Source organism: Cynoglossus semilaevis, chromosome 1 (assembly GCF_000523025.1).
Source record: "Cynoglossus semilaevis isolate Cse_v1.0 chromosome 1, Cse_v1.0, whole genome shotgun sequence".
Lineage (NCBI taxonomy): Eukaryota > Metazoa > Chordata > Actinopteri > Pleuronectiformes > Cynoglossidae > Cynoglossus > Cynoglossus semilaevis.
Genome location: NC_024307.1, coordinates 5,303,591 through 5,327,253, shown reverse-complemented (window position 1 = coordinate 5,327,253; position 23,663 = coordinate 5,303,591). Strand labels below are relative to the sequence as shown.

General features: G+C 42.8%; 3 protein-coding genes across 5 annotated transcripts in view; 2 read left to right on the top strand and 1 right to left on the bottom strand.

Moving 5' to 3' along the window:
• The window catches only part of slc35f4 (solute carrier family 35 member F4), a 21,730-nt gene extending 17,276 nt beyond the window's left edge, over positions 1 to 4,454 (top strand). The window contains 6 exon segments of the mRNA XM_008333689.3: positions 1 to 55; positions 716 to 935; positions 1,017 to 1,142; positions 1,229 to 1,421; positions 2,594 to 2,683; positions 3,245 to 4,454. The exon segment at positions 1 to 55 is cut by the window's left edge and continues 35 nt beyond it. Coding sequence (XP_008331911.1) covers positions 1 to 55; positions 716 to 935; positions 1,017 to 1,142; positions 1,229 to 1,421; positions 2,594 to 2,683; positions 3,245 to 3,486 — 926 coding nt within the window. The 3' untranslated portion in view covers positions 3,487 to 4,454.
• Positions 4,455 to 8,075: 3,621 nt separating this feature from the next.
• ap5m1 (adaptor related protein complex 5 subunit mu 1) lies at positions 8,076 to 12,812 on the bottom strand. 3 transcript variants are annotated; one of them, XM_008333804.3, is made up of 9 exons: positions 12,604 to 12,812; positions 11,650 to 12,310; positions 11,341 to 11,568; positions 11,106 to 11,245; positions 10,725 to 10,810; positions 10,499 to 10,611; positions 10,281 to 10,377; positions 10,074 to 10,165; positions 8,615 to 10,036 (listed from the first exon to the last, which is right to left on the bottom strand). In XM_008333804.3, exons 1-8 carry the CDS (start codon positions 12,669 to 12,671, stop codon positions 10,083 to 10,085), a joined length of 1,476 nt encoding a protein of 491 aa, XP_008332026.1. In that variant the 5' UTR covers positions 12,672 to 12,812; the 3' UTR covers positions 8,615 to 10,036; positions 10,074 to 10,082. The 3 variants fall into 3 exon arrangements, with proteins under 3 accessions (XP_008332109.1, XP_008332026.1, XP_024913007.1); XM_025057239.1 differs by having other exon boundaries at positions 8,615 to 10,059; positions 10,095 to 10,165; XM_008333887.3 differs by lacking the exons at positions 8,615 to 10,036; positions 10,074 to 10,165 and adding an exon at positions 8,076 to 8,166.
• A 53-nt stretch (positions 12,813 to 12,865) lies between these two features.
• Positions 12,866 to 22,268, top strand: exoc5 (exocyst complex component 5). The gene is made up of 18 exons (XM_008334007.3): positions 12,866 to 13,060; positions 13,381 to 13,475; positions 14,908 to 15,055; positions 15,155 to 15,349; positions 17,049 to 17,113; positions 17,238 to 17,266; positions 17,358 to 17,467; positions 17,589 to 17,633; positions 17,717 to 17,857; positions 17,950 to 18,032; positions 18,132 to 18,341; positions 18,431 to 18,578; positions 18,690 to 18,798; positions 19,702 to 19,822; positions 19,908 to 19,994; positions 20,547 to 20,655; positions 20,767 to 20,982; positions 21,725 to 22,268. Exons 1-18 carry the CDS (start codon positions 13,034 to 13,036, stop codon positions 21,911 to 21,913), a joined length of 2,127 nt encoding a protein of 708 aa, XP_008332229.1. The 5' UTR covers positions 12,866 to 13,033; the 3' UTR covers positions 21,914 to 22,268.
• The last annotated feature ends 1,395 nt before the right edge of the window (positions 22,269 to 23,663 follow it).

Here is a 23,663-nt window from a genome sequence, read left to right as displayed (position 1 = left end):
ACTCTGCACATGTGATATCGACGCGGGAGAAGCAGACGCCCATGCAGAAATTCAGGTAATTGGCCTTTTAGTAAATTAACAAAGAAACGCTTACGAGTATCACTTTAAGGGAAGTTTAGAAAATCAATCAATCAATCAATCAATCTATCTATCTAATGTTGATCACATTTCCAATAGGTATCATGCACGATCAGATACTCTAGGTTTTATATTTCAGTACATCTTATTGAACTACAACACATATTTCAAAAAAGGTTTTTACCAACAATGTACGAGTTAGAGCATATTAAACAAGTGGGCGTGGTCATCTAATTACAAAACAAAACAATTTCCAAGCCTTTACATCCTGAAATTGAAAGCTGACAGAGAGGTTCTGCAGTTCCACTGGCACCGCCTTCATCCAAGCTCTTATAGTATCTAGTATCTCTTACCATACATGGTCTATTTTCCTCTACATCGTATCATATTTAAACTTAGAACCAGTAAATGAGCACATGGAATCTCCTGAACGCGAAATCTTTTGCTCTTTGCACTTACTTTTGGTAAAATTTAAACTCCCCTGACTTTTTTTTACTAAGAACCAAGGAACTAAGGAGCTAAGATGTCCAGTCTCAAGGCAGGGTTCTTATTACTGCAATGCTGAACATAAAAGAGCGTTGCCAGAAGAAAGAGATGACGTGTTTTCCTTTCCTCTCCTTAAATTTCTCTCTAAAAGGGAGTGCAGCAAGTTTTTCGGAGAAGATGGGATGACTCTGAAGCTTTTTGTCAAGAGAACTGCACCCTTTTCCATTCTGTGGACCCTTACCAACTACCTGTACCTCATGGCCTTGAAGAAACTGACCGCCACCGACGTATCTGCTCTCTACTGCTGCCACAAGGCCTTTGTCTTTCTCCTGTCCTGGATCGTCCTCAAGGACCGCTTCATGGGCGTACGGGTTGGTATCAACACGTCAACAATGCAAATCTTTTCGGTGAAGATCCTGATTTGACTAATGGCTCCTAATCTGTACCTGCAGATAGTGGCGGCCATTATGGCCATCACAGGTATCGTCATGATGGCCTACGCTGATGGATTTCACGGTGACTCCTTCGTGGGTGTGGCTCTTGCTGTGGGCTCAGCTTCGACATCAGCTCTGTACAAGGTGAGCCATGGTCCAGATGAACCTTCTGTGTGACCGCATACATAATACCACACATATAAACCTGACTTTTGTTCACTATAAACCAGGTGCTGTTTAAGATGTTCCTTGGGAGTGCCAACCTTGGAGAGGTGGCTCACTTTCTTTCGACTATGGGCTTCTTCAACCTCATCCTAATCTCCTGTGTGTCCCTCATCCTCTACTTCACCAAAGTGGAGCACTTGGGCTCATTGTCCTCACTGCCCTGGGGATACCTTTGTGGACTGGCAGGACTGTGGCTAGGTGAGAAAATCCTTCAGGGTTTACACTTTACCAGTGTATTGTGTTTTGACAAGGCAAAAAATAAAATAAAAACATAGGGAAGTATTTAATGACTACATCACTGTAGTTGACGACAACACTAATTCATCTGCCCTCACTAGGATGCAGAGCTGATTTCTAGCTTGACAGAAAAAGTTTCCTTAATAAACATCTAGAAGTCTGAGCTGCGTTTTAGATACTGAAATAATAAAAAAAACTGCTCCGAAACTAAATGTAATAAAGTATTACAATCTCTATTATATTTCTGTCTTCATTAGCATCAAGATTTTGGGTAAATTGTTTATTTTTTATCTAAAATATTGTTGTTTTTTTAAACACAATCTTTAAAACTATTTTTTGAATCAATAAATGCGATATGCGCTTAGCTCAATGCAAACGTACAGTGAAAATCCCATTGACGGGCTAACGTATTGTTAGCGCTCCGGTTTCTTTCATTCTATTTATGGAAAAACAACTTAAACAGCAGCAGACTACATTGTTTAACTTAAGGTACTCACAGATATATGTCCCCGCATGCTCAGCAGAGGAAAAACGTACACATAAAAGCAACTTTCTTTGCTTTAAAACTCCGCGGCAGTGCAGTAAAGTACGGCAAGGCAACATAGACAAAAAGTCAAAACTCACTTTAATATTGTAAGTGAGCCTCTATAAGAAAGTTAAATATTTTATTGAATTGCATGCAAATGCAAAAAACGTAATTAAATTCCGTTTTATTTTAAAAAAGCAAAAAAGTACCGTAAAGTCCTAAACTTATTTAAATCAGCCAAGGTTTAATTTATGAGGGAAAAAGAATATTAATTAATTATTCAACATTAATTTTTTTGCAGCCTTTTACGCAGATGATTGATTGATTATCAATCTGTTTCATGAACATCTAAACATTGAGGAAATGCATTAAATTAAAGAAAGCATGAAATAAATCTTGGTAATAACTTTATCTTTATCCAAATATATTATGTGAATTTAACACAAATTTTAACAAACAGGTGAGAACAACATTCTTTAATTATTATAACTGATAGTTATTTTTATATGCTCATGTTGGTTTGAACATTCCAACTATAACTGATAGTTTTTTTTATATGCTCATGTTGGTTTGAACATGTTTCTCCTCCTCTTATTATCTTCTCCAGTGTTTAACATCTTGGTCCACGTTGGTGTGGTGCTGACCTACCCCATTCTCATCTCTATAGGGACACTGCTCAGTGTCCCAGGAAACGCAGGTAGAGTTCATGTATTGAGTAACTCACACCTACGTGGTAGCTCCTCATTATTATTCACAGATTTTTCTGACTGTGATTAAAGTGACTGCACAGTGAGTGCGAGTGCCCACATGAGCTGTGGTTTTGTGTGGAGAGGTCACTTCTTAAGGCCGCTGTGGCAAACAGATTACACAGCAAGTCTGCCTCTCTGCTCCTGGATACCCAATCATCAGTGTGCCTCCACAGACCCTGCAGATATTCTCTCTCTCTAAGGGAGGATCAGGTTGCCAAGGCGACATTAAATGCCTGCAAGTTTTTTTTTGTCTTCTTCCCTTTAACCACGATGGACTGCATAAAGGTCGGTGACGTAGGCCAACTCTGTCCCAAAGCTCCTGACCGCAAAGACACAGAGGATGAGGAGGATCACTTAAGCTCATTATAAGCCGTATTTGCCGCACTCATCCGCTACAGCCGCATTGTCCTGTGGTTGATCTTACTTTGTGTAATTAATCTCAATTTGTTTTCGTTCTCCCCCCCGCCCTTCTCTACACTCTCACTCCCCTCCTCCCTCATCTCCTCTAGCTGTAGATGTTCTGAAACATGAAGTGATCTTCAGTGTAGTGCGTCTGGCAGCTACCTGCATCATCTGTCTGGGCTTCCTGCTCCTGCTGCTGCCAGAGGAGTGGGACTCTGTCACCCTGCGCTTCCTGTCCAACATCGCCGACAAGAAGTCAGAGGAGCACGGCGAGGACCTCACAGAGTCAAGCGTCCACACCCGCAGCCGAAGTCGAGCAAACGGCACCGTCTCCATTCCTTTAGCATGATGATGGCGCGACGGCACGAGCTCGGCTTGGAGTCTCTGTAAACCAGTCACGGAGCTGATGTCTGCTTCCTTTGCCCACCCAGGTGGTGCGGCAGGACGTTCAGTCCACACGGACCCACCTTCAGGAAGACAGGAAGTATTGTTTTGAACTCATAACCCCTCTGTGGAGGTGCATATCTGCCCCCGTCACTACACTGCAGGAGGGAAGAAGAACACTGATGAAGAGGGGTTGAAAGTGTTTTTAACTTTCTGAAAATACTGCACACAGCCCTGTTCCTTGCACGCATCTGAACCAAGAGATTAGCCTTCCTTGACCTGCGCTGTGGACTGTATTCTGTGAATATAAATATTGGCAGGGCCACTTTGGCTTAACCCCCATATGTATTTAATATATTTATTTAGAGCTGTGTCAATGAGAATATGAATTTTAAGTCCACTATAATTATATTAGCATCATGTAACAGACTGGCAGTAATACTATGCGTTATGTACAGGATTTTGATTTTACAATAAAAAAACAAAAACAAATTTTCATTGCAGTGGATCAATAGATTTAATGAGTTTATTTTCACACTGCAACACAAATAGACCAGGTCTGTTTATGGTGCATAACATAACAGTCAACCTAAATCACCCCATATAGTATAGTATATTTTTATACTGCTATAATATAGACTGTAGTATATTCTTATTTCTTCTTATTATTATTTATTTTCATCTTGCTTGCTAACAGCATGGCCCAATAACATTGGTATTGCGGCCAGGCCTCTAACGAAGTATATGCTGAGGCGGCACTTTACATTAACATTGATGATGTCATTTAACCACACTGAAATAAATGAGCCAGAAGAAACAAAAGGAAGTCACGTTGCTGCTCCGGTTTCCATTTGGACGACGATAAGAGATGCTCTTCATCACAGTGTGGTCTTATGTAGGGAATAAAGTGCCGCGTCAGCAAAAACATATGGACGTCTGTGAACAAAATCTTACCGTAGATGGTGTGGAATAGTTAGAATAGAGTGAACAAAATCTTACTGTAGATGGTGTGGAATAGTTAGAATAGAGTAAGAATAAGTTTAAATTCTGATACATTGTTTGGTCAGGAAACCAAATGGAGATTTTCATTATACAGTATGTAAAAAAAGACTCTAAACTTTTAAATTAAGTTAAATATGTGTTTGATATAAATACTATTCATATGCAGTTAGAAAAACTCCTACCAAGTTCAGAACAGAGTCAATAATAATATAAAAATACTTGCAGTCCAAATAAAATAAATAAATAAACAACTTCAGGTGGGAATATGATGAAGATTACATAACTGTAACACAAAACTCGTTCCTGTTTTTTCCCTTTGGTTTATGGAGATTTTCCACTCTGGAATCTGACTCTCTCTTCATTCCAACAGGCCGACAACTTGAAGGAAATAATAGGTTCTCTCAAACGTTAACTCACGAGTTAAAAAATAACCTGCAGGGAGAGTTACCATAGGAACGCAGCTCGTTACGACGATGGAGCACATTTTAATCTTTAACCACAACAAAAAGTCTTCCTCGTTAGAATACCGAGACGTTTCCCTAAAAGCTTTGTTGTTGCCAATGAGTAAGATCAGAAAAACGCCAGAGTTATTCAGAGGCAGCGGGGACAAATGAAGGAATGAAGTTGTTCCACAGCTGAAGGGTTTAATACCAGGTGACAGACAAGCCACCGATGGATCTATGATGACGAGAGTTTGATTAATCAGACGGAACTCAAAGGTAAGATTGTTATTCAATTAAAAGCATAGATTCTCGGAACAAGAACAAGAAAACATGGGTTCCACAAGCTCCAAAACCAGGCCTCGTAAAGTAGCCCCATGTAAGAGTCCACAGGAGCAGGAAGGACTCCTGGAACCACAGTGGCCCCCTGCTGGTTCACCTAAGAGCCCGAAGCCGTATCCAAGTTCCCCGAGTGAGAAGAAGACAACTTTACCTCCACTCAGACAGGAAATAAGGCTCTCCTCGCAATCAGGTCAGTGCTAGTCTCCGGTTTAATTTCATTTTACGACCTGCACTTGGAGATAACTTTATTTCTTACCACTCATATAACACACCTGGGGTTTTGATTAAAACACACCGGACGTAACGACGCACGTGTGTGCTGTAAAATCCACGCTTTACAGGAAACCTCACGCCACATCAAGGCAGCAACTCCAGCATCATTCGGTCTCATCCTCCACGCAGACCCCTGCAGGTGAGCGTGTGACTCAATATGGTTGTATTAAGTGTAGCGGACAGCTCTTGTGGCCTGATTGGTTTAAGAAGTTTTTCATCAGTTCAATTTTGTGCGGGGACTGTGGCAGATATGATAACTGTTTCTGACAGGCTGTGATTTCTACCTCAACATCCCATCATTATCTCTCCTCAGGCGCTGCAACCATTGGCCCCACAAATTTGCCATGCAAGCACTGCCAGTCAAATTGCCATGGTAATACAGCAGTAAAAAAGTGACTGGACCCGTATCCCTGTCCCCACGTGGTCCACACACCTGTCTGACCCTGTCTGTTGTAGGTCAGGAGCAGCACAGACGGATCTGTCCAGACTGGAGGTCCTGCAGGAGAACCAGGCATCAGCAGAGTGGACCAGCTACCACATCTGGACACGGTGCATCTATGTTATCAATAATTTAGACGTCACATTTTTATACTGTGGGAAAACTGGAGTGTGAGCAGAGGCCGACACAGAGAGAGACAGAGTGAAGTGTGGTTTCCTCTTGTCCTGGTGGATGTGATTAGTGTCGTAGGAGTGAAAAATGAGGGGCGGGGGCACAGCTATCACAGCCCCAGAAATCTATTCTTGGTGAAAAAAAAAATCAAACATCAAATAGACTCTTCAATAATTTCTTCAAAAGTAGTAGTTTCCAGCTGATCCAGCCTTGGAAACCACATTATTTAGGTTACTAGGTCACAACCCTGGTTTTTTTCAGCTCTTTTTAAGTTTTAATAAATGAAGTCTTCCAGTAATGCCTACATGCAACAGCTTGTCTCAAAGTGTGATTTGTAGCAATATTTACATGCTGATTGTTAAGCTAAGGTTAAGCAGATGTTAAGTGTGATTTGTAGTAATATTTACATGCTAATTGTTAAGCTAAGGTTAAGCAGATGTTACAAACATACGACCCGTGGACCGGAACTGATCCAGAAGGTTTTATTCTTCCCTGATCCCCGTAACAAACCCTAGTCTTTTGTTGCCCTGGGCAAACTTGGTTTGGCAACCTGCAGAGTAATGGTTATTTTCTCAGGGGTTACACCATCACACTGTCCAGCAGATGGCACCCTAGGCTACAATCTACCAGCCTATGTGGAGGGTGGCCTTAAAAACATCTTAATATCTTGCATTTATTTTTATTTTATTTTTTTTTTAGAAAGTTTTTCTGGAAGCTCAGACAGCTCTCAGTCTGCAGACTCAGCAGCATCGAAAAGCTCACCTCCAACAGGCCAGGGAGCAGAGACGACTCAAGGCTGTGCACACCGCGCATGGTAGGAAATCAAAAACAAAAAAAGCTAACTGAGCAAAAGTACAAGTCATTTCAACATTTCACGTCTTCTTTTAGTCGACAGTCCAGACACAGAAGAGACTCACAGACTGAAACTTGTGAGAAGACCCACAGAACGGAACATCTTCTGGGATGAGACTCTGGACCCCAACGGCCTTCTGGAGCCAAACGGTTAAATCTAATCAAGCCTTGCAACAACAAGTGATCACATGGGGAAATATGAGAAAGAAAAAAAATCAAACTTACTGTAGAAATCAAAGCCAATCAATAAGTAACGAATTTCCCAACACACTGGGTCTGGTTTTGGACGACAGAGTGTTGACATACTGAACAGAAGTGAGGCATAAAACACAGAAAGGTAGTGAGTTAGTAGAGAGTTAATAGGGAGTTAGTAGTGTGTGTTGATCTATGTATCTATCCAGAAAAAGAGGAAACTATAATACTATAGTTTCAAGGCTAATATCTGATTTATCCCCAACAGTAATTCTTTTTGTACACTATAAACACAGTAAATCAAATCATTGATGTCGTTTCTTGTAAAAAACCTCAAACAAAATTCATATTTGAAAAAAAAGAAGTTGGTGTTCAGCCAAATGTAATGTCCTAAATTACTGAGTTCATGGTGCCCCCTACTGGTGATAGTAAGGCTCTAAGACTGAGTGAGCTTTCTTTTTGAACTCTTAAGACATTTGAAAAAAAAACAAAAACAAAAAAAAAACAAAACACCGAACTGATCAAAAACATCTTTAGTCGTGCACACAGAGACGTGCTCTCCAACTGTTTATGGATCTGAAAACAATGAGTTCCCCTGTGTAAAAGGATCTCCGGCTCTCCAAAGATAATTAGATTACGAAACGGTAATTTGCACCGTTATTATTCTTTAAACGTCTTATTGAGCGTGGAGAGTCCGTGTGGAAGTGGACTCCCTCCAGACACCTGAGACCACACAGTCCACTCAGACCAGGGGCTGTGTTTGAGGCACATTTCCATGGTAACAACACACGGCAGCGAACATCACGACAGATAAATCCGCAAAGATCTGAATGAATTGGTATTGAAGATTCGTTGCTCCGCCACTGGGTGTCGTTATTGGGCAGGGAGGTATACTGTACCGGGGATCTTTCAATTCACTGGACAACGGTTCCTGCTTTAAAACACAGTATGTGAAAATTTGTATGATTAAAAGAAAAGAAAAATCCCTCATGCTTCAATAAAATGATCGATGATATAAAGCATTTTTTATTATTTTTTTAATTTTAAAATATTATAAAACGCTATGAAATAACGCAGTATTCGGCACAAAATTTCAATAAAAGAGGGCTTAGAAAAGTACACGGTGTGGGTTGGAGTGACATCTAGTGGATGAAGAAGCATGTTCTCGACTGAATGAACGATCCATTTTTGTCCAAGAACATAGGACAACAAATGGTTGTTTTCGGTTATTATTGAAGATACTAGAGAAAATACGTTAGTTTACTGTGAGCTAATGATGTCATCAAAGATTATGGACCAATGCCAACGGTCTACTGGCCTAAAAAGGGCCAATTCCACTGACTTAAGTGAAAAATAATTTAGATTTAGCATCTGTAAAATAAACAGAATACAACAAATTATTATGCAAAACAAATCAACTGTTTAACACAGTCACCTAAGTAGTATTAAACATATCTTTTAAAGACCAGAAAAGTGAGTAGAACGTGTTGAACCAAAGCGACACATTGACAGAAGTCCATCTACTTTTCATGCAATTTGATCAATGAGGCAAATTTTGCCGTTGGTTGCTGCAGACGTGAGAAGTCAGACTGACCACATATTAGATCCTGAGATTTAGCGTCAACCAAAGAAAAACCTCTCCTTTTCCAGTTGACTAGCCACACACACAGGGCCTTAAAGCCAAATCATCGTGGAGGGGAGAGCGCCGAGAGATCTCGGTGTCTGCCACTCCGTGCTGCTACATAAAAAGAAGGTGAAGGATGCCGTGTGAGCAATTGGTTCCAATTGACAGAGGATTGGTCATGGTCAGCCTTCTGAGTGGAAATCCACGTGAGAATGTAGCATTTGGACCAGCGAGGGGCACAAGAGGCCAGGAGCACACAATGAGGGCACTCAGAAGAGTCTGGCTGCTGTTTAATTGTGGGCCTCGGATTTAACCCTTCACCAGCTGGTTGCTCATAATAATACATCGAAGTCATCGCAAAAGTTGTCTTTTCAAATGAGTTACATGCGAAGAAGGGAAGAGTGACAGTGAGACAATTGGCAAAAAAAGGTCAACGTCAAATACTTGAAATTCTACATAAAGTGACTTTAAGGACGTCTGCGACCTTTAAGAGGGCGTCCCACCTACAAGCATCCTTGTGACTTTTTCACCAATTAGCCCGGTCCTACTCAGTGAAAGGGAACGGCTGCTTTCATGGTCCCAGCAGGGCCAGCAGGTCAACGCTCAATCAGAGTCTGGTTGGAGAGGTTGTGTGTTTGAACTAACCACCAGTTGACAGGGTGGTGATGGGGGTCAGGAGAGGTGGGGGTGAGGGGGGTGAGTGATTGGTAAGAGTAAGGACTCCTGCCAGGTCTAAAAGAGGAGCCTTTTGTAGCCAGAGGAGTAGCCAGATCAGGCCGGCCTTTCAGCGGCCAGCCGTCCGTCTCCTCCAGACCCACAACAGCTGATGACAAGGTCCCAGCTGCTAATTATCCTGCTGATGCAGAGCCACTGAAGTGGGACTGTCAGAGTGAACGACTGGCCCTTGTGTCAGCAGTGGGACAGATTTGAAGATGGGCGAAGACCTGGGGTTAAAGGAGGTTTTACCAAAAGGGCTGATTTGGTGAAAATCAGCGTCTAGAAAAATCATCTAATTTTCCTGTCAGTTACATTTAACACATAATTAGTCTTTGGTCTTTTTTAGACAATAAGTGCATTGAAGAAATCAATCAAGGACAAGTACAGATGTTTTTTGTTTTTTTTGGGCTCCATATCTTCGTCAGACTCCTCGGTTTATTCTGTTTGTGTAACAGTGTAATGTTACAGTTGATGCTAGAGCATCAACTGCGCAGAGGACAGGATCCCTGCTAGAGCATCAACTGCGCAGAGGACACTGGAGCGTTGCCAGTTGAATTCCATATAAAGTACTCTTTCGATTCAAGTTCCCGGGCTGAAAAACAGACAGGCAAAATCTCTAGACCTCCTCATTTCATACTGTTATAAAATACAGCTGGAATACAGTTTTAAAAAAAATATTTGGTTAGAAAATTGAAAGAGTAGCTTACATGTCGAAATCCGTGGTTTGGCAGAGGAATAGACTTGCACTGAATGCTGATCCACGCAGCATCCAGACAGTGTAATGTCGGGTACTTTGAAATGCAACTGTGAAGACAGATATGAATATGCTAACTGTCGCAGCGAAGTAAAAAAAAAAAAAAATCTGCCTAGTTTTTATACACACATTATTTACACCTCATGACATAAACCATGAATGAAAACCTACTTTGATATAAGCTGTAAGTTCAGTGCAGAGCGGGTCTGTAGGTCCAGGTGTCGGACCTGAAAAAGTGATCCTGCCTTCCATTGTTACCTCCAGAGATTTGGGGAACTTTGGTCCTACAATCCAACAAAGGGAGTAAAATGAATAATAGTAATAATAATAATTAAAAAAAAAAAATTAAGTATACACACTCCAAGCTAATTGGGAAATGCATTTTTAAAATCCGTACCCAGACTCCAGACCAGCAGGTTTTTCTCTTTGGACACGTCCAGTTGTCCAGAGCTCACTTTCATTTCCACAGCTCCCATCTGGTCTCTGCAAAATACACACACAGCTTTAACAAATCATTTCTTATATTTAAGTTTCTTTTATATATATATATAAAATTCAAATCAAGATAGATTTGTTCTTGTTTGTCATTTAACAGTGTGACCTGTGAAACTTCTTTATTCTATTTAAAGTAAGGGCAAAACATACAATAAATTCATCAAAAAAACTGTAAATCAAACTGAAAGAAAGTTTTATGTTATATTAAGAGAGACAAACAGTAGCTCAGATACAGATCGTCCACTGGTGTGAAATCAGATTTCAACCTTGTTTTGTTGTGTACCTGTTAAAGAACGGTACGTGTGCTTCACAGAACTCAAAGCTGTTTTTCACACTTTCATGAAGTTTGAGCGTGGCTGAAACACGCAGGTGGTTTTCTTCCTCTTTTAGTTGATACGATCCCAGGATCGGTGGAACGGGAACCTGTGAACAAAATGATAAAAAAAAAAATTCCAACATTTATTAGCACAGTGTGTTGAAGGATTTAGAAATGTCAGTAGGTTTTGGAAGTCCTTCACCTGAGATGTGTAACTGCACAGCATAAAAGGTTCGAGAGGTGGCGAGAAGGGAAACTTATATGGCCCAGAAAAGGCCGAGCCATCACAGTTATCAACACTGCTGGCTGTCAGGATGCTGGAATCCAGTGAAGTGACACAGGGATGGACCAGGATGTCCTGCAGTGGCGAGCCATTAGGTGGCAGTGTGAGGGTCACCGTCACATTTGGTAGGACGCCCTCCACTTCGCACTTTTAAGAGACAAAGTGAAAATGAATGGTTCAAAGATGACGTTTTCCTTTCACATATTTATAACTGTGGTATTTGCTCACTTTGCACGTCACCGTGCCATACACATCCCAAAGATCCTGCCTGCTCCGCTGACCGTACTGCATGGAACGAACAGTTTCTTTTACTGCTACGTTGACGACGGCTCGACCTTTGTGAAAACCTGTTTTCCAAGCCGGCTGCTTCTGGTTTCCAGCAGGTATGGGGACTGAGGGTGTTGCAGCAGTTGCCACTGTGGGCACGTCCAGGGGTGTGCCCAGAGGACAAACCTGTAGCATTATAGAGGGCAGCATCGCCAGGCGACAGGACAGACCCTCAGTATCAGCTTTACTCCCTGAGCCAAGGAGGAAAGTCTGTAGACCTCTCAAGAGTGTGAGCCCCTGAGAGACAGAAAACAGATTAGCAAGTGGGGGCCGTGGCTCAAGAGGACAGTCCACTAAACACAGACAGGCCAGAATAAGAGGTCCATGAGAGATGGTCAACACGGGCCAAAGTATCCCTTTTCCAGGACCGTCCACGTGCAGTTCCAGGGCCGGTAACCGTGGACGGTGAAGACAGTCATCTCTAAGAGGAACATAGAACTTGTCTGGATCTGAAAGTCCCAGCTCAGTGAGCAGGAGCTGCAGCACAGTGCCTTCCTCGGGCACTTCTACGTAGGTGGAACCTGCCAGGCACTTTGCACGGTACTCCACAGTTGAGAACCTCCTGGTAAACACAAGACATCATGATATAAAATAAGAAATATAACCCGTCATTGTGAAAATTATGTCTGAATGTCTAACAATTTGGTTTCTAACATTCTAAATGACAATGACACCTCAAACACATTCTCACCACTTCTCGTGCAGTGTTCTGTCCGACAATTTTAGTTTAATATGAGAAAAACAAAAGCATTTTGCCCAAATACACCGTTGGTTACTAACTAACTAATCCTTACACCGTGCATAAATTAACAGACTTTAGCGGGACTTGTCTTAATGGAAAATCGCATTACAAACCTTGAGAAGCGTACGGTCGCATTTTCTCCGCTCTGGTGAGAAATAACCCACAAAGCCCGCAGACTCATTCCAACTTCCTTAACTTAACTGTAAGGGGGTCCAAATTTTACGAAAACAATTTCAACCATTGTTATGAGAACATGTTCTCATAAAATCTCTTTCGACTCCACTTTGGGGATGACCATAACTTCCTGTTACCGTGTCATGTGACAGCAACCACCAATCAGCCGACTTCTGCGCCTGCGCACTAACAGACAGCTGTCCCCACCCAGCTGTTTCATACCGGAAGCGGCTGTGCTAACCACTGAGCTGTCAACAAAGGGCAAAACTGGATGAAAAAGGGAATTAGATGAGGGAGTCGGCGGAATTTTCGATTCCGAGTGTCGTCTCCTAGATTTTATTACACTAGACGGTTTGCTCGATCCTAAATATGGCGACAACGGCGCAGCTATTCGAGGTAAAATGAACTGGACTTTGTTAGCTTTAAGGTTAACATGAATGCTAACTATCGCTAACGGGATCTTAACGGTATTGTCAGTATTTATAATGCCTGTCAGATCTTGATGTCCGGTAATTACTGTAGCTATTAATGAGTTACAATCGTACCTCATCAAAACGGGAATGTTATTGAAGTTGCATTTTAATGAGTTATTGAATAAAAATGACAATGTTGTTGTTGTTGTTTCTCTTAACTGTCAAGTCACCGTGTTATTAGTTAATATACTGTAGTGTTGGTGGGGTTATGACCTAATGTTACGTGTATCCCATGGTCTCTAGGAGCCTTTTGATGCAGATGAGTATATTGAAAGGTTGGCATGGAGGACTCCTGGAGGAGGCTCCAAAGGAGGAGCTGAGGCGTTCGACCCAAAGAGGTATTGTAGGAGGGTTTCCTCTTAAATGCAGCTTTAGCTCACATTTGTTTCAAACGGAGAATTTACTCATTAAATTCACCCATTCAGTCATTCATTCACTCACTCAGAGGAATACAAAATATTTATTCGTCTCATTTTAAGCTACCAAAATAGAGCTAACAATATAGTGGTATCATAGTGCATTTGGTTTTATTGTTATTTTTTTATTGTAAGTTTTTCTTCCCTGAAATCATCCATCCAAGACACTCATTTCAATAGTGAAAATATTAAAATATTTTTTTGATGTTTACAATTTTGAAAATGTATATTGAAAAAAGAATAAAGATAAATATAGATTATCTTGCACATAAATTAAGCTCTATGAAAATAATAGCAACAAAGCAACAGTGCTGTTCACCGTGACACTTTGACATTTTCTTCCCTGCACCCAAAAATAAAATGTCTTGTCTACTGTATATGTGCAACAGTGCTGTTCACCGTGACACTTTTTTTTCCAACCTATAACCAGAAATATCTTGTAGCTTTTTATTTTTGCATGTTTTTCACATATCTATACGTAGCTTTTTATTTTTGCATGTTTTTCAAGTCAAAACTTTTTGAGATTGTTCACTTCAAAAAATAAATAAATAAATCCATCAATAATTTAATGTTGCATTGAAAATACTCAGCAGTTGTAAAGTGAGTTCTTCAAATATTGGCGTCGGACTAAAGTAGCTTAAATAGCAAGTTGATAGAACTAAGTTATTAAATTTGATGGTTACATAGTTTCCAAAAAGAGCTTGTTATTGTGTTCAAACTTAGTTATTAAATTTGATGGTTACGTAGTTTCCAATTTAAAAAAAGAGCTTGTTATTGTGTTCAAACTTGTGGACTAGCTTCGTCTCTTAAGTAAAAATCCCTTAACAGTTTAACTGTACTGTAGTTTCCTACCGCCTTATCTGCTTCCTTCGCAACACTGTTGCCACCAACACCTCTTCAGAAGTTCTTAGAAAACAGTCAGAGACAACATATCTGTGGAGGCCACCGTAGTGTGTGAGTCACCAGCCAGGGAATGAGTGTTAAATGGAAGGGATGGGAGATGTCTTTAAGCCTTTGCCAGTGGTGAGGGAATTAGTCAAAAGATTATACACTCATCATTTTGGGATGTTTCCTGCTCTTGTGAAATGCAGTGCTGACTTAGAACATTTCCTACTGCAGCCTTGATGACACTTAAAATGTAGCTGACGAAGCTGCTGCTGCTGCTCAGAGCTTCTTAAGTCTGGGCGCCCAGGAATTAAGAATCTGGTACCATTCTGTAAGTCTGGGGTCAGTGGCACATATTTAACCTTGTGTTCAGCAATTACTCCTGGAAAACTAACAGCAGTCGTGTCGAGGACTTATCGTGTGTTATTTGCATTAGGATGAACGTGTTTCCTTCTCTCTTCTGTGATAGACTGTTGGAAGAGTTTGTGAACCACATCGAGGAGCTGAAGCAACTGGATGAGAAGATTCAGCGGCGGGTGGAGAAGCTTGAGCATCAGTGTCACCGCGAGGCCAAGGAATTTGCTCACAAAGTGCAAGACTTGCAAAGAAGCAATCAGGTGTGATCAGATAAAAAACTCTGATGTCCCTGAGTATTTAAATATGTCCGATTTTGTTTAGATCTGAACCTGAAATGTTGCTGTTCTGCATGAATGCAGGTGGCCTTCCAACATTTCCAAGAGCTGGATGATCACATCAGTTATGTGGCAACCAAGGTGTGTCACCTGGGGGACCAGCTGGAGGGGGTGAACACGCCGCGGCAGAGGGCTGTGGAGGCTCAGCGACTTATGACCTACTTTAACGAGTTCCTGGATGGAGACTTACGCAGCGATGTCTTCAATAACCCAGACAAGGTGAGAACGCTGCACACTCTGCTTTCACTCACCGTGGTAGAGATGTGTGTGCGAGACCACCGACAAAGACTCCTGCTGTGATATTGCTGAAGGCAAGAAAGAACAGGATTAGGAGGTAAACCATCCATATTAATTTGTCAAGTTTATCCCTTCAGTTGGATCCCTTGGCTAATTTGGATTAATAAACTGTCATTTGCTGCCTGACAATAACTGGGTGATCGACTCACACGGATGTCAACATGCTCGTGTCAACCCTAATTGCATTTGCTGTAGTTTGTCTCGGAGCGATGATTTGGTGGCTCATCAGTTTTGCAGCAAAAGGGAGCGTGAGGCCCTGATTATTCATGTAAAACGGGGAGAAAAAATACAAACACCGTATGAGGAAGTGACTTTCTCAATATACTGGATATATGTCAAGAAACAATATATAATATATATGAGCATATGACTCATTTCAAGTGGCTATATAAATAGACACACAGCAGTGAATTAAAAACACAGCAACGGGCTACACGGCTGAACAGAAAGTGATGGAACACGAGTGGGGTGCAACGTTGAAGGGTCGCCGAGCAGAACGGATATGTTGAAGAACTAAGAACTAATTACAAATCAATTGATTTCTTTAGGATGTGTTTATAAATGTTTTAGTTCAATAATGTTGACGTGTGTTCGTCTCATCTACGGCTGTCAGGGTTTTATAGGTGTACGGAGGGCAGACACGTCACCAAACTTTACACCACCGTCGATAACAAAACACCTATCAAACGGTTTCAGTTAGAACGCAGTTGTGGTTGAATGTAATCAGAGAAGTCCTTCGACCCAAAGGATCATCATTTAAGGCAGACAGAGCAGCAACTCTCAGGGTCAATCCCGGAGATGAAAGACGGAGATGAAGCTCGTTTTCCAGAAATATGTGGCACCATTCCTTTTTTTTTTTCAAGCATACCTCCAGACAAGAGGGAAGAAGGGAAGCTGCAAGTGAATGGCTAAAGGGGGTGGCTCTGCTAATCCTTCTGAAAGGGAGGGCTGGGCCGCCAGCGTGGAGACAAGTGCTGCTAAACCCTGACTGCAGGGAGACGGCTACATTACTTACATGGGATTTAGCTAATCTTAGCTGGGGGACAGATACTTAGAAAACCTTCACCGAGCAGAAAGGCTGGATCCTCCTCACGGGAGCAGGGTAATAATGTTAGCTGAGGCAGGCATCTGCAGGAACAGAGGAGTTGCGGACGGTGGCCCTTCGTAGGTCTGGGGCTTTTTCATCCAGCTTTATTCAGGGAAGGGGCCGGGGAGAAGACGAGGGAGGGGTGAGGGGGGCGAGGGGTTCTCAACAGAGCGCCCTCTCTTTTTTTTTGACAGATATCCCTAACCATAAAGATTACTGAAGGTGATTTAGGCTCATGTGGGATTAGAGCCCATTCAGAAAAGCTATGCCAATAAAGAGTTGGATATGCTGCTAAGTCAGAAACGCCGCCGCTCAGATCTGTTGCTGCTGCTGCTGCTGCTGCTGATGCTCCACAGAGCAGTGTCTGTGTTCAATGTGGGGAGGGAACGGAGGTGCCGCCTAAAGGTGGCGCTGCCCAAACTGGACATCCACCTCTTGTTCTGCTGTACCTTTTTCTTCTCCCTTGACATCTCTGTCTGACACACACACACACACACACACACACCTGCTGACTGTCTTGTCCTCCTCCTTCAGATAAAGGAGGCTGCTGACATCATCCAGAAGCTGCACCTCATCGCCCAGGAGCTGCCCTTCGACAGGTGAGTCCGGCATCCTGGAGGCAGCGACAAATGAAAACACCGTCAGACAAGGACAGGGTGGAGTGTCAGTGGTGTGAGCTACTCTACAGTCTGCTGGTGTAACAAACTTGTTTGTTTTTCACAGGTTTGCAGATGTCAAGGCAAAAATTGCAAGTAAGTTTGTGAGAAAACCTGTTTTGACTTTTATCTGAAACACAAAGTCGGCATGAGATCCTTCTACAAAACTCTTCTTTTCTCTGTCCAGGTAAATACCACGACCTGGAGCGTCAGCTAATCCAGGAGTTCACCGCTGCCCAGCGCAGGGGTGAGATCGGACGAATGCGAGAAGTTGCAGCCGTTTTATTACATTTTAAGGTGACTGTGTGACTGTGACGTATTTTCATGTACCTGCATTCGATATAACACTGAAAATGTAAAAGTATTGGATGCTGTTTTCTAACTGAAATGAAGTTGTCTTTTGTTCCTACTCTCACAGGGCTATGCACATTGTGTGGACGTTTATATCAAACAGTGTCAGGAAGTGAGTTTGGAAAAATCCCTCCTGTTTTTCATATTTCACATTATGCCACAGAGTAATATCCAGTCTCTTCATTTTGTCTCTAGGGGGCGTACCTTAGGAATGATGTGTTTGAGGACACGGCCGTCCTCTGTCAGAAGGTCAACAAGCAGGTGGGCGAGGTCTTCAGTAGCCCGGAGACAATCATGGCCAAACTCATCCAGAACATCTTTGAATATAAATTACAGGTAATGTTGCCGTTTGTGATCTTCAATGAAACGTCAACGTTGGAATGAAACAGGTGGAGCTTCATGGTGTTCCTACTGTGTCGTCTCCTCAGGCTCACATTAAAGGAAAACTGGACGAAACTCGACACTCGGATGTTGAGCAGTACCTCAAGAACCTGTATGAACTGTACACCAGGTGAATAAAGTGTTACCATGGACTGTGCTGACTGTCAGCAGAGAATCTCCCAGTGCTTACTATTTTTAAAAAATACATTGTTATTTACATATTTTCCAGGACTACAGCGTTAGCGACTAAGCTAGCAGAGTTCAACCTGGGGTCAGACAAGCACACTTTTCTGTCTAAGCTGATAAAGAGCATCTTCTCCTCCTACCTGGAAAGTTACGTGGAAATGGAGAGAGAATACCTTCGTACCCGCGGTGCCATGATTCTGCAGCGCTACTACGACTCCAAAAACCACCAGAAACGACCCATAGGCACCGGCAGGTCGGGCGCTGGTTGTCACTTTAGTCGTGTCATGTAAGAAAATGTAAAATAAAACACAAGTTAGAGCGTAATCTAACGTGTTTCCACAGCATTCAAGATCTGAAGGAGCGAATCAGACAGAAAACCAACCTCGCCCTCGGTCCAAGCATCGACACTCACGGGGAGACCTTTCTGTCCCCTGAGCTCGTGGTCAACCTGCTGCAGGAGACCCGACATGCCTTCGAGCGATGCCACAGGGTGAGGCCACGCTGATGAGTTTGGTGTGAAGATCTGAGAAGTTGTCCAACTGCTTCCAAAGATGAACGTCTCATTATTTTCTGTTTCTGTTCGGGGCACGGGGTCCCACAGCTTTCAGATCCCTCCGACCTGCCCAAGAACGCCTTCTCCATTTTCCTGCTGCTGGTTGACCATCTGTGCGTGGAACACATCGACTACGCTCTGGAGATTGGTCTGGCAGGTAATGTAACCTGGAGTCAACAAAACTCTGTCACTGATTTGCAGAATCTGAACGCATAAAAAAAATTGAATTGATTAAAATCTGTCATTCGTTCCACAATGGGGAATTTCAGCGTGAGTTTTTAGCAACACAGACATACAGCCACAGGAGGCGCTACAACCCACACAGACATACAGCCACAGGAGGCGCTGTTAAGTATGTGGTTTCTCTGGGGAACCCAGGACCTTCCTCTACATTATAGAACCACCCGGGGGGGCAAACAGTTTGTACAATTTATAATTCCAGGCTAAAGTGATCTACCCACATCAAAAACACCAAAATATATTTACTAATATAAACTCAACATATTTTATATACACACTATATTTTTGGGTACTGATTAAATGCATGTAGCTCTATGGCATAAAATATTTTAGTTCTTATAGTATATGTTCACTACTGCACACTATAGGAACATTTTATTTGCTGGTGATCAACCAGAACTGCAGTCTACTGGTAGATGCTGAAATACACTCTGAGCATCATTGACATAAGATTTCCAGTCACATAGTAACAAGTGATGTCACTGCTGTTACTGTGCCCTAAAGCATTGTTTCCGAAAGACTGGGTCACGACCCTCAGGTGGGGCCCAAGAGATATTTTTTGGGTTGCCTCGCTTAACAACGGTACATTTGTTCTGTCAGAAACACGGTGTCATCGATATGTTTTTTATTTAAAAGTGAGGGAACTTTTTCAGTGATGTAGGACTTCACGACACATGAACCAAGATGATGTTTTTCCACACACACCCAAATATGAACTTTCAAGACACCCCTCCCCCCCCACATGAGTGTCATCACACAAGTGCGTCTGTGACTGTCACTCAGGACTAAAGTACCCTCCTGTCCTCTCTCTGATCTACAGCTATTCCCTCCTCTGATGCCAAGAACGCAAATCTTTACTTCCTGGATGTGGTTCAACAGGCCAACTCCATCTTCCACTTGTTTGACAAACAGTTTAATGACCAGCTCATGCCTCTTATAAGGTCAGAGACGTACAGTGTTTGCTTCACACTAATTATAATATCCATATCCAACCCCTCCTGACTCGCGCTCAAATTATTCCCGCAGCTCTTCTCCAAAGTTGGCAGAGTGCCTTCACAAGAAGAAAGAGGTGATAGAACAGATGGAAGTGAAACTGGACACAGGAATTGACAGGTCAGTATGAAGCAGTCGGCAAATCACCGTCGTCTAACACATGTATATTATGGCTAAAAAACATCAGTTGAGGCTTCTGTTAATTATGTACGGCAGAGAATTAAGGTCACGTTAAGAAAAAAAAATCAAGATTAAAGTCGTTAATTTGAAGTGGAAACGTTACGAGAACAGATTAATAGCTTCTCAAGAAAAAAAAGGGTAGAATTTTAGAAAAGTTGTAAATTTATGAGAAAAAATGTCAAAACTTTAGAGGGAAAAAGTCATACATTTATAAGAATAAAATCAGAATATTAGTATAAGTGTGTCATCCCAAGTGTCGAGCTTTGTCTAAGGTAAACCCCATTTAATCAAATCAAATGTGGTGTGATTTCGTACAGTCACAATGAAATTATGAGTTTGTTCTAAAGTAATGACTTTTTTTACTTTTATTTCCTCCTAAATTCACTACTTCAATGTTGTGAAAAAATAAAAATCTCAACACAGCCCTAATTCTCCGTCGTAATTCTGAGCCACTCTTGTGTTTAATTGAATGATTCTTTTGTGTCCACTCAGGACACTGAACTGCATGGTGGGACAAATGAAGCACATCTTGGCCACAGAGCAGAGGAAGACTGACTTCAGGCCTGAGGATGAAAACAACGTCATGATCCAATACACTGCAGTAAGAAATGGGAAACGCACATCTATACGGCCCGTCCTCACGTTGTGCCTTTTCTTAACATTTTCTCCCCCCTGTACTCCTCCCCCCCTCCCCGTTCCGTCCCGACCGCAGGCCTGCTCCAAAGTCTGCGCCTATGTCAGTCGGCAGGTGGAGCACGTGCGGAAGTCCATGGATGGGAAGAATGTGGACACGGTGCTGACGGAGCTGGGCGTGCGTTTCCACAGACTCATCCACGAGCACCTACAGCAGTACAGCTACAGCTCAATGGGAGGCATGCTGGCCATCTGTGATGTGGCTGAATACCGAAAATGCGCCAAGGACTTCAGGGTGAGTGAAGGGGCAGAGGTCCAGCATGCACTGCTCCGAGGGCAAAACATGACTCTTCCTACGAAGACACTTCCTGAGGTTCATTAAATAAAATGCTCGTGCTTGTTGAAGTGAAAACTGTGAAAGAAAATATTTATGGCTGGCGTCGTTTATTTAGCTTTAAGTCAAAGTCTCTGGAAAATATAAAGATGTCAGATTATATTGTTAGAGTTCAATGTGATGTTGAGTTAATTTGGAATTAAACATTATGTCATTTAGTTTTCTGTGTCAGTATATGACACAGAAAACGTCATTACGATGTACAACTGGTTTCCACAGTAACTAGTTGCCGAGCGAATGAAAATCTGGTCACGTGGCTCTATACACTTTTTGGGAACTATTTGTCCTTCATTATGTCTCCCAGGCGTATGTCAGTCTGATGGTGTACCAGATTGTCATGTTACCACTGTGTTATCGTAGGCAAGGTACTTATTTACACTATGTGAATTTCGACTTAGAAACTGACGTTGTAGGAAGGGAACCCTGGGGTTAGGTCAAGGACCCTCGTTGCATGTATTCAACATGAAGGCCTAAAGGTTAGCTAAGAAGTAAAATCAGATTTAATAAAGTAAGCGCACAAAAAATGACTTGTTCCCCAAGTTATGGATAAAAAATAAGGTGAAAATAAATGTACCTGTACCTTTTTCTCAGTGACATCTAAATGAACAGGAGACTGGAATGATTCTCTCTCCCTCCCTCTCAGGTCCCTCTGGTGCTGCAGCTCTTCGACACACTCCACGCCCTCTGTAACCTCCTGGTGGTCGCTCCTGACAACCTGAAGCAGGTCTGCTCCGGGGAGCAGCTCACCAACCTGGACCGCAACCTCCTGCACGCCTTCGTCCAGCTCAGAGTGGACTACCGCTCGGCCAGGCTGGGTCGACACTTCAGTTAGTGACGTGTGTCCAACACTCGGCCCCTACACCCCCTACATCCGTCCAACTCAGCCCAAACCCCCCCCCCCCCCCCCCCCCGCCACCCCCCGCCCCGCTTTTATGAGAACGATGCACCTTGTTTGTCTGGCCCCAGCAAACGGACTGAACTGGGAGGACGTCACGGAGACAGAGGTCACTGACGATGGGAAACGTGCATTTTAGCAAATTATTTCTCCAACTTGAAGACATTTAAGTAACTGTTGACTTAGATGATTTCATTGTTGTTTTTGTTTTAATACTAATCAATTCAATCTACATGGCTGAAAATCCTGACCTATAATATGTCAAATGGACTACAGTGAAATCTGTGCTAATGAGAAAAAAAAAAGATTGATTGTGCCAAAAAAAAAATTACTAATATCTGTGCTAATGAGAAAAAAAAAGAAACTTTTGATTGTGCCAAAAAAAAAATTACTAAAGTTTGTGGCTGCAATTGTGCACAAAATAGACACTGGAGGTGCTGTAGAGGGAGACGTCAGCAGCACCGTGAATGGGGACGGTTTCTGTTCGTAATGAACTCCAGACGTCAGAGATGTAAAGTTCTCTGGGTGAGAAGAGGGGACACACGACCGTCTCCTTGACCTCGCCACTCTCACCACGAAGCAGAGGTCACGAGGTCGTCCCAGACAACTGTGATCTGAACTCTCGCAGGTCGGAGAGAGAGAGAGAGAGAGAGAGAGAGAGAGAGAGACCCTCTGTAGGGCCGGGTGGTCATTTCTTAGGCTCAGATGACCGCTGTGGCGGGTCACTGACTGTGGCGCTGTAATTGCGCAGATCAACACTGGGTTCATCCAACAGCACTCACCGTCCAGAGGCGTCGGTTGAGTGTCCTGGTCAGGAGACATTCAAATGTTGAGCCTTTTGCTGATTAGAGAAACAAACTAGAGAAGGGACGTCTTCACACAGGGCTTTGATGGAGGTTCACAGTTCACTGTCTGTTGCACTGATAAAGATGACGGACAGTGACACCAGTGCCTGAAACTGTCCCATATGCAAAGCTGCTCCCGCTGTGCTGCTGTTGACCTTCATTAGTGACTCATTAAAGAAAACGATGTTGCATTTTAACAGTTTCCCTTCTCTTCGTAAACCTTTGATTCGTCATCGTCACCGACTCTGCCTTCGTCCAGACGCAACTCATCCAGTATTCTTCTGAATTCTTTTGTTTTTTGGCCAACTTTTATTTTGCCACCAAGTTCTTTCTCCGACTTCGGGAAGTGAGCGGAGCCCGTGGGGATTAGATACGAACGAGTCGATGAATTGTGTGCCGTAGTCACCGACCGAGGGCGAGCCGTGGAGATAGAGACGGCTGAGAGCTCGGTTCCAGCTGCGGCTGGTTAGCGTTGTGTAGAAGGTACACACGGCGCGGCGCGAGTTCAAACAAGGTAATTAATTAGGTTAATATTAATATTATCAATGCCACATAAAATTCAATTCTCTCCGCCCTAATCACAACTGGATAGCTTGTAAAAATTATTTTGTTAGGCCCTGATGCAAACACTGGGTCTTCTCCAAACATTTGACAACTATTTGTTTTCGCACTGATTAATGTACGTGGCGCGGGGAGAGGTTGGCGGAGCCAAGCTGGGCCGGGGACGATAACTGGCGTGGAGACGGAGGCAGAGGCGCAGCCTGGCCCCGGGGACGCCTGACATAGACAGAGGGAGGAGGGGCCGGGGTGTGTTTTTAGTGGTGGGTGTTTGAGCAGGTGGA